This window comes from Sinocyclocheilus anshuiensis, unplaced genomic scaffold, assembly GCF_001515605.1.
Source record: "Sinocyclocheilus anshuiensis isolate Anshui unplaced genomic scaffold, SAMN03320099.WGS_v1.1 scaffold234, whole genome shotgun sequence".
Taxonomy (NCBI): domain Eukaryota; kingdom Metazoa; phylum Chordata; class Actinopteri; order Cypriniformes; family Cyprinidae; genus Sinocyclocheilus; species Sinocyclocheilus anshuiensis.
The window spans coordinates 1,694,489-1,710,007 of record NW_015544165.1 but is presented as its reverse complement, the minus strand read 5'-3'; the positions used below and the strand labels follow the sequence as shown (position 1 = coordinate 1,710,007).

Below are 15,519 nucleotides of genomic sequence, written 5' to 3'. Positions count from 1 at the left end.
AATAATGGGAATAGAACATGCTAAACGTTCCCATTAAAATTAGTTGATTTTTTTTAAAAAGCATACAAGTGGTAGTGACTTTCGTTATGACAAAAAAAACTTTCTTATTTTCTCAGGATGCCATCGGATAATAGGACTAAACTTGAGCAATCATCCCCACAATGCATTCAGCAATCACAACACGGATTTTAAGAACCTGAAAGCAATTAAATAAAATGTGCACACACACACACAAACACACACACTCCCTGTGAACATTTAAAAGCATTCGAACCTGAAACCACATTGATGGAGTGAGTTTTTAACAGACGCATCCTGAAGAAAAATAAATTAGCAGGCTGATTTTTACTGGAGTAAATAATCTGCACTTCTTCATTTCTTTCCCAAGAAAAAAAAAAACTGCAATGCCACTCAGTCACGGTGTGTTCGCTTTGCTACACATAGCTTTGTACATGAATTGCTAAGAGACAGTGTTATCCACATTTTTTTCACATTCTCACAACAGCAGTAGAGCACTATATATATAATCGTAGATTGACGCTGGAATACGACACGGTGTATTAGTGAATGAAGATGCACAAAAATGAAACCTAAACATTCTTTTAAAAAGCCACACGGCAAAGTCCATTTTGGACGAAAGTGGTGAAATAAAAACAACGATAAAATCAAAATGCCTGTCAGTTCAATTGTCATTCCTGCAAAAAAAACAAACAAAAAACAAAGAACTCAACAACAATAGGTCCATGGAGGGAAGTTGTGCTGATATCAGCGGTTGGAGGCTCATCCACGATTGGGAACTTTGATCTTGGAGAAATGGAAAAGGGCTGGGATGGACTCAACCTCAGTAGTTTCGTTTAAAATGGTGAGGTAGGCCTCGTCACAACTTTAGAAGGTTCAAAAAAGGGCTAAAACTGGCAGGCTGCTTTTGGCTTAAGTCTTTATTTCGCTTGTGAGTCTCTACGGGGATTTGCAGCATCCCGCGCGTTTCAGATCTTAACATCTTCTTGGACGCTGAGTTGCGAGAGAGTCTTCTTAATCCGCAGAGCCGTAAGCCGCGCCGCCCCGTTGGCATACCAACATTCCCGCATGATCTTCCCCATCACTCTCAGCGCCTGCGGTGAGAAAAGCCAAATAAAAATGAGTTTTCCAGCCTCTCTCACAAATATGCCTGCGAATAACAGCTGAATTTAATTAAAAGGTTGTATTTTCACATCGAAAAATCTCAGATGGCACGCTCAAAAATGGCGTTTCAAATTGGCAAGCATGTTTGTGGTGAATGCTGCGCCATTATTTGAATGTTTTTTTCTTAGTGTGGTCTACTGTTATCATCAGTTCCACATGTACCAGCCCTAAAAGTCACATATTGACAGAAAAAAAAAACTGAGGCTGGTCAATGAAATTGTGAAAGGGAGTTTTCACCTCATAGCTCTGCCACCAGTTGGGCACATTGGGCCGTAGTCTCTGATCACACACCACCTTCCTCATCTCTTCTATGGAGGGGTCGGAGGGCACCAGATCATAGTAGGGAAGCTGGTAATCTTCATGGATGCCTGAGAAGGTAGTAAAAACGTGAGCTGATAGGTTCATGTTTACTGCTGCATAGCTCAATGCAACGTTTTATGTCATATTTTATTCAAGATTTTGTTTTATTGCTCATGTGTAACAAAATAAATCAGCATTCACTGTCTCATGGGAAAATGTTACAGTGACAACCTAATATTCAGGATTGGGAGGTGGAGTCAGGATTGACAATTCTGCACTCTTTTACTGTCACTTCACTTAAATACATACATGTATAACCTGTAAGCATACACATTATTATATAGTAAACATTTTAGAACCTAATAGTTTAATTTAATTTAAATTGTATATATATATACACACTAAATATTCACACAACAAATTAGGGCTGCATAATGATTAAAAATAAAAATTTAAATCACTAATGCATTTTTACATATTTATATGACATTTGTCATAAAATTCATTATGAAATTTTACAGGAATTTTTTGCCATTTCTAAAGTTGCTAATATATGAAATATGATCAAAAGATGATGAAGCTTTTTTCAGTTTTGTCAGTAAATTTCGTTAAGTATTTAAATAAATCTCTTATTCTTACCGAGGCTGCATTTTGTTTGATCAAAAATACAGTAAAAACAGTAACATTGTGAACTATTGTTATCATTTAAAATAACTGCTTTCTATTTTAATAAATAGAATTTACTTCAGTGTCACATGATCCTTCAGAAATCATTCTAATATGCTGATTTTGTGCTGAATAAATGGTAATGAGACACAATCCCCAACATTCTATGGCACCTACAGCCAGTGAAAGCACTGATATTAATCACATTTGTTAAGATACTGTGGGTGGAAGGTCATTTAAGCTCCTTTTTCCTCACCTCCAGCATTACACCGTCGTGCAATCTCCCAGTATACCAGTCCCAAAGCGTAGATATCAGCACACTTGAAAGAATCAAAATGCTTCATGTTGATCGTTTCATCTAGTACCTCTGGGGCCATATATCTAAAAGACAGAATAAATTCATATCAGGTAATGCAGTTTTCATAGTTACCTTTATAGTTAAATTTACATAAAGCAGCTGTTAACTGAACTGGCAATAGATGTACCTTTTGGTGCCGACCCTCTGATTAGGTGCGATGTCTATAGTATCAGTGATGGACTCGTGCCGTACAGCGAGCCCCAGATCTGCTATGGCACAAGTACCATTCTTTTTCACCAGGATGTTTTTAGATTTGAGGTCACGATGTGCAATGCCTGGTTTCCCTGAGGAAGGAGACCATCATGATTGAGTTAGTTTTTTTTGAGTACAGGATTTGAGAGATTTTACAGTTCAGATAGGCTGACGTATCAAATTCACAATTACCCTGTGTTCCCAGGATCTCCATGTGCAGATGTGCCAGGCCGCTGGCCGCTGAGAGTGCTAACTTAATCATCCCCTCGATTGTGACGGAGTAGTGGTTGAGATAGTCAAATAATGAGCCATGTTCATGATAGTCTGACACCAGCCACAGCTGTGTCCATGTGCCATTGTCTAAGAAACAGACATGAATATTCAAAGAGATGTAGGGATGAAAGAAATCACTCTCTTTATATGCTTGATCAGTGTACAAAACATTTATTAGTAATCATGTTATATATGATTACTTAAATTATTTTAATAATATACCATATTTATATAATATTATATGAACATTAAAATGTTAAAAATTAAGTAATTTAATATAAATGTAATTATATGACACTAGATAGATAGGACTAATTATTTTAAATAATTATAATATTATATATCATTTTAACATTAAAATGTTACAATTTAAATGTTTAAACAATATATCAATTTAATTATATGTAATAAATAGATAGATAGATAGACAGATAGTTAATTTTAAATAATTACAATATTATGTATTATATAAACATTAAAATATTAAAAAATAAATGTTTAAACATCAATTTAATTATATGTAATATAGATAGATAGATAGATAGGACTAATTATTTTAAATTATTATAATATTATATATCATTTTAACATTAAAATGTTACAATTTAAATGTTTAAACAATATATCAATTTAATTATATGTAATATAGATAGATAGATAGATAGATAGATAGATAGAACTAATTATTTTAAATTATTATAATATATATCATTTTAACATTAAAATATTACAATTTAAATGTTTAAACAATACATCTATTTAATTATATGTAATATAGATAGATAGATAGATAGATATTTAAACAATTACAATATTATATAAACATTAATCATAAAAATATTTATTAACTAACAATTTCATTACTTAACTATTTATTAAAAATAATTATGAACTATTTGTTAAATATTTATTTTAATGATTTATTTGGGTCAATACAGTGACAAATACTCCTTACCTTTATTATCAGCAGCAATGAAGCCCAAGATGTTCTCATGACGGAGCATGATGGTCTGGTAAATCTCAGCCTCACGGAACCAGGAGCGTTCCTCTCTGGATGAGAAGATCTTCACAGCCACATCCCCTCCTCTCCATCTCCCCCTCCATACTTCCCCAAAGCGACCTTTACCTATGATCTCCTGCAGTACAATTGTCCTGGCCACCGTTCGCTGAACAAACAAGGGCAGGCCTGCAATGAGAAAACTCATTAGCACACAAACAAAACACTACACGCACACAGGAGGAGGAGGACAGAGGTGCAGCTTACCAGATCCTGAACCGGAGGTGGACAGATCGAAGATGAGATCCTGTAAGGTCTTGTCTTTGGCCAAGTACAGATGATCACAGGACGGATCCTCAACGTCGAGTCGCTGCCGATGGTTATAGTTGCGCTGGTGGTGCTGGAAAATGAGCACTCCCACGATAAGCAGCAAGCAAAAGAGGAAGACCGGGCCTGCTATCACTGCCACCAGCTCTACAGGACCCCATCTGTCCCCTTTATCTTCAGGAATCCCTGAAAGAGATGAGTAAAATGCACTTTACAGGTTGGACCTAGAGGGATGAACAAATATTAAAATTCTGTTCAATACTGATAATAGGCAGCTAATTATTTTCATGATAAATGGTCAGTATTAAAACTATATACAATTTATACTTATATAAATGTATACTTATACAATTTTGTCTAAATACATAAATAAAATAAAAAAATACTAAGCAAAATAAAAAAAAATCCATTTTGGCCGCTAAACGATATAGCATCTATATATAATTATTACCATTCAAAAGTTTGGGGTCTGTAAGATTTTTTTTTAATGTTCTCGACAGTATTTTAAAATCAAAAATACAGTCAAAACAGTAATATTTTGGAATTTTATTCCAATTTAAAATAATTGTTTTCTATTTTAAAATGTAATTTATTCCTGTGATGGCAAAGCTAATTTTTTTGTAGCCATTACTTCAGTCTCCAGTGATCCTTCAGAAATCATTCTAATATGCTGATTTGCTGCTCAAACATTTCTTATTATCAATGTTGAAAACAGTTGTGCTGCTTAATATTTTTGTGGAAACCATTTTTGAATAGAAAGTTCAAAAGAACAGCATTTATTTTAAATAGAAATATTTTGTAATATTATACTGTCACGTAATGCATCCTTGCTGAATAAAAGTATTAATTTTACAATTCTAATTATAGAATTAAATGCAATATTTAAATAATTGAACAAATCTTTAAAAAAATAAAATAAATACCCCAAACTTTTGAACGGTAGTGTATTTGGCCTGTACTCCTACCGCTGGGAATCTGGAGGTTGATACTGTTGCAGAAGTCCGTATAACAGCAGTGCGTGTTGAGCAGGCCTTTGGCGCTCAAGCAGTAGATGGGCTGTCCGGGTGGTACCAGGCTGACACGGGGGATGCAGATCCGAACTTGCTGCTCCTCCTGACCTTTGATGTAGGACGTAGAGGCCATGCAGGCCCCATCAGTCTCGCACACATAACCGCTGCTCTCACAGGCAGTGCAATTACACTTAAGAGCTAGAGAGAGGAAGAGAGAGAGATGAACGATTAAAATATGACTCTAAATAACTGCAATGTCAAATGAGGATGTATTCACTTCCTTCAGTGGATGCTTTAAGTGATCTGTGCTAACTCAAAATATCCACCAGAGGGCAAGCAAGACATAAGGAATCACTGAGCAAGGTAACTCAGACAGAGGCACTGCATGCAGAGTTCAGTTCCCTACCAAACTGCATAACACGAAACTGAATCTGCCACTGCAGATGAACCCAAACAGACTGTGTATAGCAGAAGCTGGCATGGGACGGCATGATTCAGACCCCCACTGCAGCAGCTTTATATCAGCAAAACACTTTCACAGACTATTGCATTATTGCACAGTCATAGAACTCAGTTTGCAATAAATAATGAGCAAGATGATTAGATTTGACATGTAAGAGGTAGTAGAATCAACAGTGTAATCAAATCCAACTGAACGTTGATATTTATTGTACTTAAAACAGAAAGGCAATAAGTCTTAAAATGGTTTATTATTTATTAGAATAATCTCAAACAAAGGGGGGCTTTGGCGTCAGAATGGCCAAGAAATGCTGGTCTGTAGGATTTTAATCACCCTTTTTATTGTCTGATCACTTAGAGAAGTACTTCTTTTACAAAATATATACTCAGTTCACTAAAATATCGAAAACTCAAAGCTGTATATCTTCTATTGGCAAGGTTGTTGTGAAGCAGCTTGGCATGGTTAACAAGATGCCGGAAAACTCTAAATATCGACCAATTTGTCTGTACATCACTAACTTGAGACCATTGTGTTTACATGCACTAATTTCCATCAACTGGAATGAATCCAGTCTGATTTCAGATTCTAAAAATTGTCTTTATATGAACACTGAATGTTGCAAGCTGACATATATTCTTTTGCATTACATGAATTACATTAGTGCATTACATGTATTTGAAACAAAACTTCAGCCCAGCTGCCACATTCAGAAACGGACAAAGCTACCGCGATAATGCAAGCACACGCAAGTATAATTGACATTTTCACCTTGACATATCTAAAAATAAATCTTCTGACATTCATGTCACATGAGTTTTAGCAAATATTTAGCAAATATATTCCGTTCCAGCCATTGACTTTCGAAAATAAGAAAAAAAAAATACAGTGGAAGTACATGGTACAGCAGTAACAGATGGTAAGACCATTTAAGAACCTTGGAGTACCGTGTAAATGCAATAATCTATAATATTAATGTACAAAATGTAAAGACTACCGTGGTAACACCTAAAAAACATGATAACATCATGGTACCTTTTTGTTTTCATATTGCCTACAACATAAACTTAAAAGCCTGAGGGCATAAATAAACTATATACTTAATCGTCAGGGGCATTCAAATAGTCACCATGTTGGACGACCATCTCACCTTTTTTTAGAACTATCATCACCATTATGTATTTTTGTGTCTCTTTAACAGATCAGACAAACTCAGACAGGATGTGTTGACTGCTGGCACTCAGACTGCTGAGGGTGACCGAGGTCATGACACGAGGGGTGGCGTTCATACTCCACCGGCGCCCTTGATTTTATCCGAGCCACATACAATGGCAGGCCACTCAAGACAAATTGCAGTGGTTTTAAAATAACAGGACTTCAGACGCTTGACTGTTGATCACAACAGGGCCCACCAAGGGACAAAATGCCCAGTCGTTTCTGGGCGTCCCTGTCAAGAACGCTCTATTCTAATCCTCTCTTCTTATTTCACTGCTTTTCTTTTGCCTTTCCCACATGTTCAGGCCTCTGTTTTTACTTTGTAGTCCTACTGTCACTCATCTCGCTCCACACACACTTAATTGATCTGACTCACTACACTTCCTCCCACAGTTTTTCACACACAGGTTTATTGCACAACTCATGACATGCAAGTGGCAGAACCACACCCTCCTGAACAAGCGTCAACTTCGCTTTTAAACTGTGTGTATTTGTGTGGGGGTGTGTATGTGTCAAGTGTCATAGAGCAAGAGAGGGAGTGTGAGAGAGTGTTTGTGTACTCTTTATAAATCTTATAAAAGCGGTGATCTAACAGACACTGCCAGTAACCGTTAGTGGAGCGGATCCAAGTCAACTGAAGTTCACATGCACAAGGAATTTCCTGCAGATTACACGGAGGTAACCAGGCCCTGATAGCGAGAGAAAAACAACCCGGTGCCATAATAACCCTCTAATGGAGCACACACGATATCATTAAATCACTGGGCAGCAAATAGAATGACCGTAATTGCCTCATAGTCTCTTTCTAAAGAGGTCTGAGAAAATGCAATGTCGATATCACATTAATCACAATCAGGATAACTATACTTACAGCTGAAGTGTGTAATATTTTGGTTAAAACGCTTAAAGGAATATTCCGGGTTCAGTACAAGTTGCTCAATCAACAGCACTAGAGGCATATGTTGATTAGCACAAACATTTATTTCTACTTGTCCCTCCTTTTGTTTAAAAAAGTAAAATTCTGTGTTGCAATGAGGCACTTAGGGCCAATCTTTCAATGTTAACATACAAGATGCCACAAGACGTAAACAAAATGCGTATAACGTGATTTTAGTGTGGGAAAAACAATCACTTACTAACCCTTTTTGTGTAAAGTTATATCCAATTGTACAATTTCGTGGTCATGGCAACATAATTCCTAAAACTCTAAAATTACAGCAAAAATGGTTAGAACAAATTACACAAGTTTTATAAGATTAATTGTAAGTGTTTTTATATTACTTAACGCATCACTTTCAAACAGCCCCATTAACTATACCACTGTAAGTGCCACACCATAACCTAAATTTCTGCTTGAGGGACAACATTATGCCACGAATCTAATATGCAGAGACAACTATAAATAACCATTTGTAGACTGATTTACCCCCCAAAAATTTTACTGTTGCACTATCAAAACTGTTCAATTTGAGCATAATGGTGTGATTTGGGGGCAGGGCTATCTGTTTTGTCGACTAATGAAAGATGAGGGGAGTGTTCGGGAAAACCTGTTTTAAAAAACAATAATTATTTTTGCAGTTCTGCATGGTGACACAGAAATGACACACTTCAGTTTTTAAAGTCTCCATCAAACAATAAGGATTCCAGAGACGTCACAACTGCACAACACAACACTGGTTTTTATGTCAGTATAACAGTTATGAAATCACAAAGCCTCTTCAAGTCAACCATTATATGCATGTATATTGTGGCCATATTTCATATTCCAACATGTTTTTCATATAAAAAAAGAAAAAATAACTCCACATTTCCTCTCTATGATGTAAAGAGTCATGATACACATTAACATGCCAATAACTTGTGACAACAACATACTACACTCAATTATGTCAGAGGACACTACACGACAATCTATGTGTGAAATTGTGTACTTTACGAATATTGTGTATTCACTGAACGTAACGCTTTGGTATTGTTAAACATACAATTTAAAGTCGGCATGAAACTTTCCTTAGCTATTTTGCAAATGCATGTTATAGATCTTAATACGAATGATTCCTCCATGTGCATACATTTTATTTCATTTTTTGACCTCAATTTTGAATGAAAGTGTCATAACTCAATCTTTTTTGTGAAAATGACAGACTTCTCTCTGGTGATGAATGGCGGACTTCACAAAATCATTCAGTCTGTCCGAGTGCAACACCCACATCTCAACATCAACTGGACTGAATGCCCAGCCCTACAACTTTTATTTTGTTATAATCGGATGTATGTCACAATTCAGAAGGAAAGGTATGTTGCTACTTTCACTGTGACTTTAACCTAAAGGAGCATTTTTGGGTACCTTACGCTTAAAACAAGCCATTTTTAAAACTTTTTAAATCTGATAGCTATGCTTGTTTCCACCTCAAAGTAAAAAATAAGATAAAGCCAAATTGATATTAAGGCATAATCATGAGAAATACATTTCTGATTACTTTTTATTTTTTACTTTATTTATCATGACTTTTTAGGTTTGGGGGTAGGTTACGGGGTCTAAAATCTAAATCGCTTATTGATAAAATGATAAAAATGCAACTTACTAAACCAAACGTTCCACATCATTACCAAACACTAAATCACTTGCGCTACAGAAACCAAACACTCTTTCCACTCAAATTCCTGCAGTACAGTCTGCGAAACTTCAAAAAGACCAATCAACGTTTATGCAAAGCTAGTCGACAACACGGCGTGCGTGGCTCCAAGCCTGTGGCGAGGGAGCGTGAGCGGTTCAGGCCAAGCGAGGACTTGTATGTGCATAATTGGTGGCCTTACACTGGCTCTTTGTGTGGAGATTAAGGGGACATGAGGAGGGATTGGGCGGGCTGTGTCTGGACAAAGGATGGGAGTGGGTTGTGCGGTGGAGGATGGGGGAGTTACTGTTAGAGTGGCTGGGGGGTAGGGGACTCCCCTGACATGCTTTTAAGAGCTGCCGGTGAAACAGATATGCCAGGACAGAACACAGAGAGGTAACAGAGGGCGACTTACAGAACCCCCATCTGTGACGGGATTCGGCCGAGAGACTAGCTGTGACAGACATTAAAACCCTAGTCTAGACTTGGCTTAACCCAACAGAAAAGGGGGAATTCAGTAAAGGACGACATCAAAATCTCACCAGTGGGATGCCAGTGTGAAGTTCCTATCATTCCATTCTTGTTCAGACAGGAAATGAAAACCATTGCGGGAAGACGTGAATGAAATCGTTGCCATTAACAGTCTGCTTGGCTGATCAGAGCGGGGCTCATGGGAAGTCTTTAGTCAACGTTGAAGCCGCAAACAACTTCACATTACTGGTAGTGTGACTAAAGCCTTCACTATGGAGCACAAATTTCACAACCTCTCCTTCAGGAGTACCAGCTTTCCATGTTGGGGTCAAAGTGAGGATTAAGAGCTCACAGGGTTTGTGGTTTAAACACTCAGAGGCAAATATTGCCCCCTGCAACACAAGCAGTCCTCTCAGATCTATTACAAATGGACAGCCGGAGCGGTGCTCAACTCTCGTTGGAGGCATTATCTCTTGCTTCACCTCCTCTGGATAATGAAAGCCCATCATCCTCCTCTTCTAGCAGGATGCCAGGGGCTACTGAGAGCGGGCAGACTGAGAGAGTGCAGTTACCCAAGATGCATAGAGCTGAAATGAGATCCATTGAGCACCCAGACAGTGAGCTGATTAAGACATGCCGACGCCACCAGACAGAGCACACACACTCACACAGACATGCACTCTAAAACACACGTCGAACTACACTCACAAAATCAATGCAGTGAAAGGAAGGGGAGCTTCTTCAGAACCCTCATGGTCAAATTACTCATCTGGTCCAGAGGCATGAATCTCTCTTTCCCCCTGAAAACATTCAAAGTCTTTTCTCTTTCAAAGGGCAGCAGCCACAAACCATTTCATCCGACAAAAAAGTTCTTTCTGACAAGTATAAGAGGTGATTTAGTTTTAAATAGATACACTACCATTCACAAGTTTACAGTCTAAGATTTTAAAGTCTGGTGCTCACCAATGCTGCATTTATTTGATTTAAAAAAAGTAAAATACAGTAAAATAGTATTATTTTTATTTATTTTAAAATGTAATTTCTTCTTCAGTGTCACATGATCCTTTAGAAATCATTCTACAATGCTGATTAGGTGCTTAAGAATCACTTCTTATTGTTATCCGTGTTGAAAACAGCCTAATAATTTTATGCAAACTGATATTATTTTTTCCAAGATTCTTTGATGAATAGAAAGTTCAAAAGAACAGCATTTATTTGAAATTGAAATCTTTTGTAATAGAAATGTGTTTTCACTTGAAAATGAACATTCTTAAAAAGCCACATTGCTTTTATATTTTTTTATGGAACTTTTTGGAACTTGATAGACCTAGGTAAGATACGGTTGAGCTGCGTAACGATATTTCAAAAATGTCTGATGGAAAAATAATGCTATATGGGTTTGGAACGACATGAGGGTGAGTAAACAATGACAAAATTATTCCTTTAAGCTTATAATAAAAATTACCCTTATTTTTAAGAAAATAAAAGCCGCAAGATAATGTTTTTAGTACTAAGGGAAAAAAGTCAATTAAATGTACTATTTCTGAACATGCACTATAATCTAGGTCACACAAAGGTCTGTCTCTCAATGTAATCGGTACTGCCCGCCGGCCATTCGGGTCATTAGCAAGGTCATTAATGAAGCGGAGACCAGCTTCAGTCGGCTGTGACCGTGGACTCAACCCCAGCAGCCGGCCTCCCCAGACACATGCTCGCACGCACACACTCCCCATGAACCCACATATCATTCTTTGCTACACTTTCCGTTCTCTGATCTTATATACAAGCACACACATGCAAAATATGGCTTAATGTGCTCCTTTTCATTTCCATAACAGCACTATCACAGCACCTGGAGCTCTCCTGCGATATGGGCTTCAAATGTCTGCTCCTTCCTGCCTACACAACACAAGTTCAGAGACTTTGAGGTTCAGAACATTTCTATTATAATTTAATGCGTTAATAAACAGCTAAAATTACAAATGTGCTTACAATTAAAGTAAGAGTTAATATCCAACAATAAAAAAAAATCATAATTCTCACCCTTAGACCATCCAAGATGTAGATGAGTTTGTTTCTTCGTCATAACAGATTTGGAGAAAGTTTGTATTACATCACCCTCACCAGTGGATGCTCTGCAGTGAATGGGTACCGTCAGAATGACAGTCCAAGCAGCTGATAAAACATCACAATATCAACAAGTAATCCATGCGACTTCAGTCCATCAATTAACACAGTGAAATAGTCCATCCCCTGTTGTCCTCTCACATCAAAATCCACCGACATACTTGTTTAGAACTGTTTTTGCTTGTAAACGGTGCTTGTTCTGTGCATATTTCTCTCCTGCTTCAGATGAGATGAGTTTTTCATTGGAGAAAGACTTACAAACACACAGCTTTTCATTTCACAAGACGTTAATTAATGTACTGGAGTGATTTGGATTATTTGTGGTTATTATATATATTATTATTATGTGGTTTTATCAGCTGTTTGGACTCTCATTCTGACGGCACCCATTCACTGCAGAGGATCCACTGGTGAGCAAGTGATGTAATGCTAAATTTCTCCAAATCTGTTCTGACGAAGAAACTCATCAACATCTTGGATGACCTGAGGGTGCGTACATTTTCAGCAAATTTTCACTATTCCTTTAACTCACTTTTTCCACTTTGGTGCTCCTGTTATGAGAAGTGGAACAAGTTAATGGTCATTTCTTGTAAGCAAGTGATTCACTCATAAAATGTAAGTTTGAATGGGTTATTGTGTCATTCCTGAAGAGTTTTTTACCAAACGTAAATGTAGAAGAGCAGGGACTTGGAGCACGTTTAATGCTTCAGTCTGGTCTGTGTGTGAAGGGAAAAGAAAAATGTGCGAGAGAATGAAAGATGATGAAAGCGACGCACCCTGCCTCACGGCTGTCTGCCTATCTCACAGTGCCCATATCACATTGCTGTTGTTTTCTCACACAGGCCTGCGAGAAGCGTCACACGGACATCTAGAAGCTGGAAGACTCACGACCAGAGCCAGTTTATCAAAAACAAACAAATAAAACTGCATTCTTACTGAGAAACTAGGCAGCCAAACTGAAAGTCCAGAGCCTTGAAACACCAAATTGCCTTAAATTGCTTGGTTTCAGCAGCACCTCAGTGGAATAATTACCATAACATGGCTGGAGTCGCCAATCTGTTTTATTTCCACTAGTCTGCATCCAACTACCGGCAGCTGTGCAAACCCATCACTGGCAGCCTGAAGGCGCCTCTCGCGCTACAATCTGCTCACTGTAGAGTCTGACATTGAGCTGACCCAGTCAGACGTACTACAGGTGGGATCTGTCTGTTTAGCATTTCCTATCAAGTTCTATTAGAGCATTTGGCAGTATTTTGTGCAACACAACCGTTTGTGAACAGTGGGAGCGATGCTTCTTGGAAAAAGATGAGTCACCAATTAGAAATCACAGATTGCTGAACTTTTTCAAATTGTAGATGAAAATGGCCCCTGCTGTGTTAAATTTCATTACACAGTCTTCAGTGATATGTCTGGAGCACAGCAATGGGGAAAAATTTAATTTCAAATGTTAAAGACCAAAAAAATCCACACTCATTAGCATTCTAGTTATGATCACACTACAAAAAGGTGGGCCAGTTTTCATACTATATTTTGTTGACTTCTCAAAATCATCTGAACAACATCACACTGATTTGCACAGTATTGTCCTTCCAGCAAATCTCACTAGTGTTTCCAAGCATAAACTGTTATCGTGCTGGGCCATGCAACCACAGACATGTTTATTTGTGCTGTGGATGTAACCATCATCAGTTTGGCCATACAAAAGAAAGGCAGACTCCCTTGACAGGCCACTGAATAGGGCTCATTGCCCACATTTCCATTACAAAGGACCAGACTCCAAATCTGACTTGAGTCTGAACTTGCTGAATGACCAGCTTCCCATTGCGCTCTACAAGAAATATGTACTTGCCAGGGGTTATAAAACACAACATTAGTTTTCTGGAACTAGTAAAGTATGTGAATACATTAAGAAATTGGCAATATTTTAGGCCTTATGGCTTCGCAATATATAGCAATGGGGTCAATGAGGACTGTTTTCGCCAGTTTAAATTCACAATGCTGTTTAATGTTAAGAAACACCACCAGACTGTTTTGTAAACAGGGTATACCACAGCAAACGATGTACTGTCAACAACATTTATGATATAATATAACATGTAACTACAAACAAGGCCGGTCACAATGAATCACTGGAATTCATGTTGAGTTACATGTCACAACTAGTAATGGGAAGTTAGTCTCATTTCTGTGAATCTGTTCTTTCGAACATTTCTCTGAACTTAAAAGTTCTCTTTGTTATTAAATCCGTATCAAATGAAAAATCATAGAAACATGTCAGTCATCAACAATGGATGGCAGTAAAGCATCACAGTAAAAAAATAATAATGAGGATTTACCAACACCTTGTATATTTTCAGTTTTTTTATTTTAATTATTATTAACATTATTTGTATTATTTGGAGTAAAAAATTAGCAAGAACATCGAATAAATAAACGATTCTGCAATTTATTTAGGTCATGACGAATCGCTTGTTCGGAACATTTTTTTCTAAATCGAATACCTATCATTTGACGTCATGACGTATTTACGTCATTATGTGGTTCCTGACACTCCGGTATGGTACATTCTGCACAAACACTCGGCTCGTTTTTCGTTTAATTACGAATCGACCATATCCGAAAGAGACTGTTCCCGGTTCGATTCAACGAGTCAGTGAGTTCGAAACTGGAGAAGCGCTCCTGTTCGCGAACAAATCCTTCAGACCGGTAGTGTGAATGTGAACCGGTTCAAACGATTAATTGAAAAGATTCGAATCAGAAGCGCGATTCACAGAATAGGAGGACGTGGCTCGTCACAACGTGCAAACCACCGGGGAAGTTTGGCGTTGCAGGTTAATAAATGTAAGTTTTGCAACATCTGACGTCAGTTATGTGAAATACTGGAGGTTTGAACATACATGCCATAATTCATATGTAATAATTGCAACGTAACGTAAATACATGCATTTCAATTATTAGGGACAACAGGCCTGTATGTTAACAGGTTGTGTGTATGTTGTGTGTAGAGAGAGAGAGAGAGAGAGAGAGTGAGAGAGTGTGAGTGAGTATTTGGCTATATTAAAAAAGGCACAACAAACACTGACGCGGTTAATAGACGAACCTCAAAAATGATATATACAAACATCAATTATGTTCCGCGAATGAAGCGCAATTCAAAATACAACACTAGTTATATATGAATAAGAAATGATTTACGGTACAGATGACTGGTTTACAAACCCCAGACACAGCGCCATGATGAGCGCCAGGCTGCCCCGTCCAGCACAGCCTCAGCCTGGCCACACACTCTCTCTCTCTGGGCCACACACACACACACTCACTCTCTCACT

General features: G+C 37.7%; 1 protein-coding gene across 2 annotated transcripts in view; it reads right to left on the bottom strand.

Annotated features, from left to right (window-relative positions):
- Positions 1–396: 396 nt before the first annotated feature.
- LOC107695803 (activin receptor type-1B-like) overlaps positions 397–15,519 on the bottom strand; it is a 15,427-nt gene continuing 304 nt past the window's right edge. The window contains exons 2-9 of one of the 2 annotated variants that reach the window (XM_016495856.1): positions 5,219–5,503; positions 4,236–4,481; positions 3,927–4,157; positions 2,891–3,058; positions 2,634–2,790; positions 2,405–2,529; positions 1,420–1,550; positions 397–1,112 (exon numbers count right to left, since the gene is read on the bottom strand). In XM_016495856.1, coding sequence (XP_016351342.1) covers positions 987–1,112; positions 1,420–1,550; positions 2,405–2,529; positions 2,634–2,790; positions 2,891–3,058; positions 3,927–4,157; positions 4,236–4,481; positions 5,219–5,503 — 1,469 coding nt within the window. In that variant the 3' untranslated portion in view covers positions 397–986. The remainder of the gene's footprint in view (positions 1,113–1,419; positions 1,551–2,404; positions 2,530–2,633; positions 2,791–2,890; positions 3,059–3,926; positions 4,158–4,235; positions 4,482–5,218; positions 5,504–15,519) is intronic. The other variant, XM_016495857.1, reaches the window with a different exon arrangement.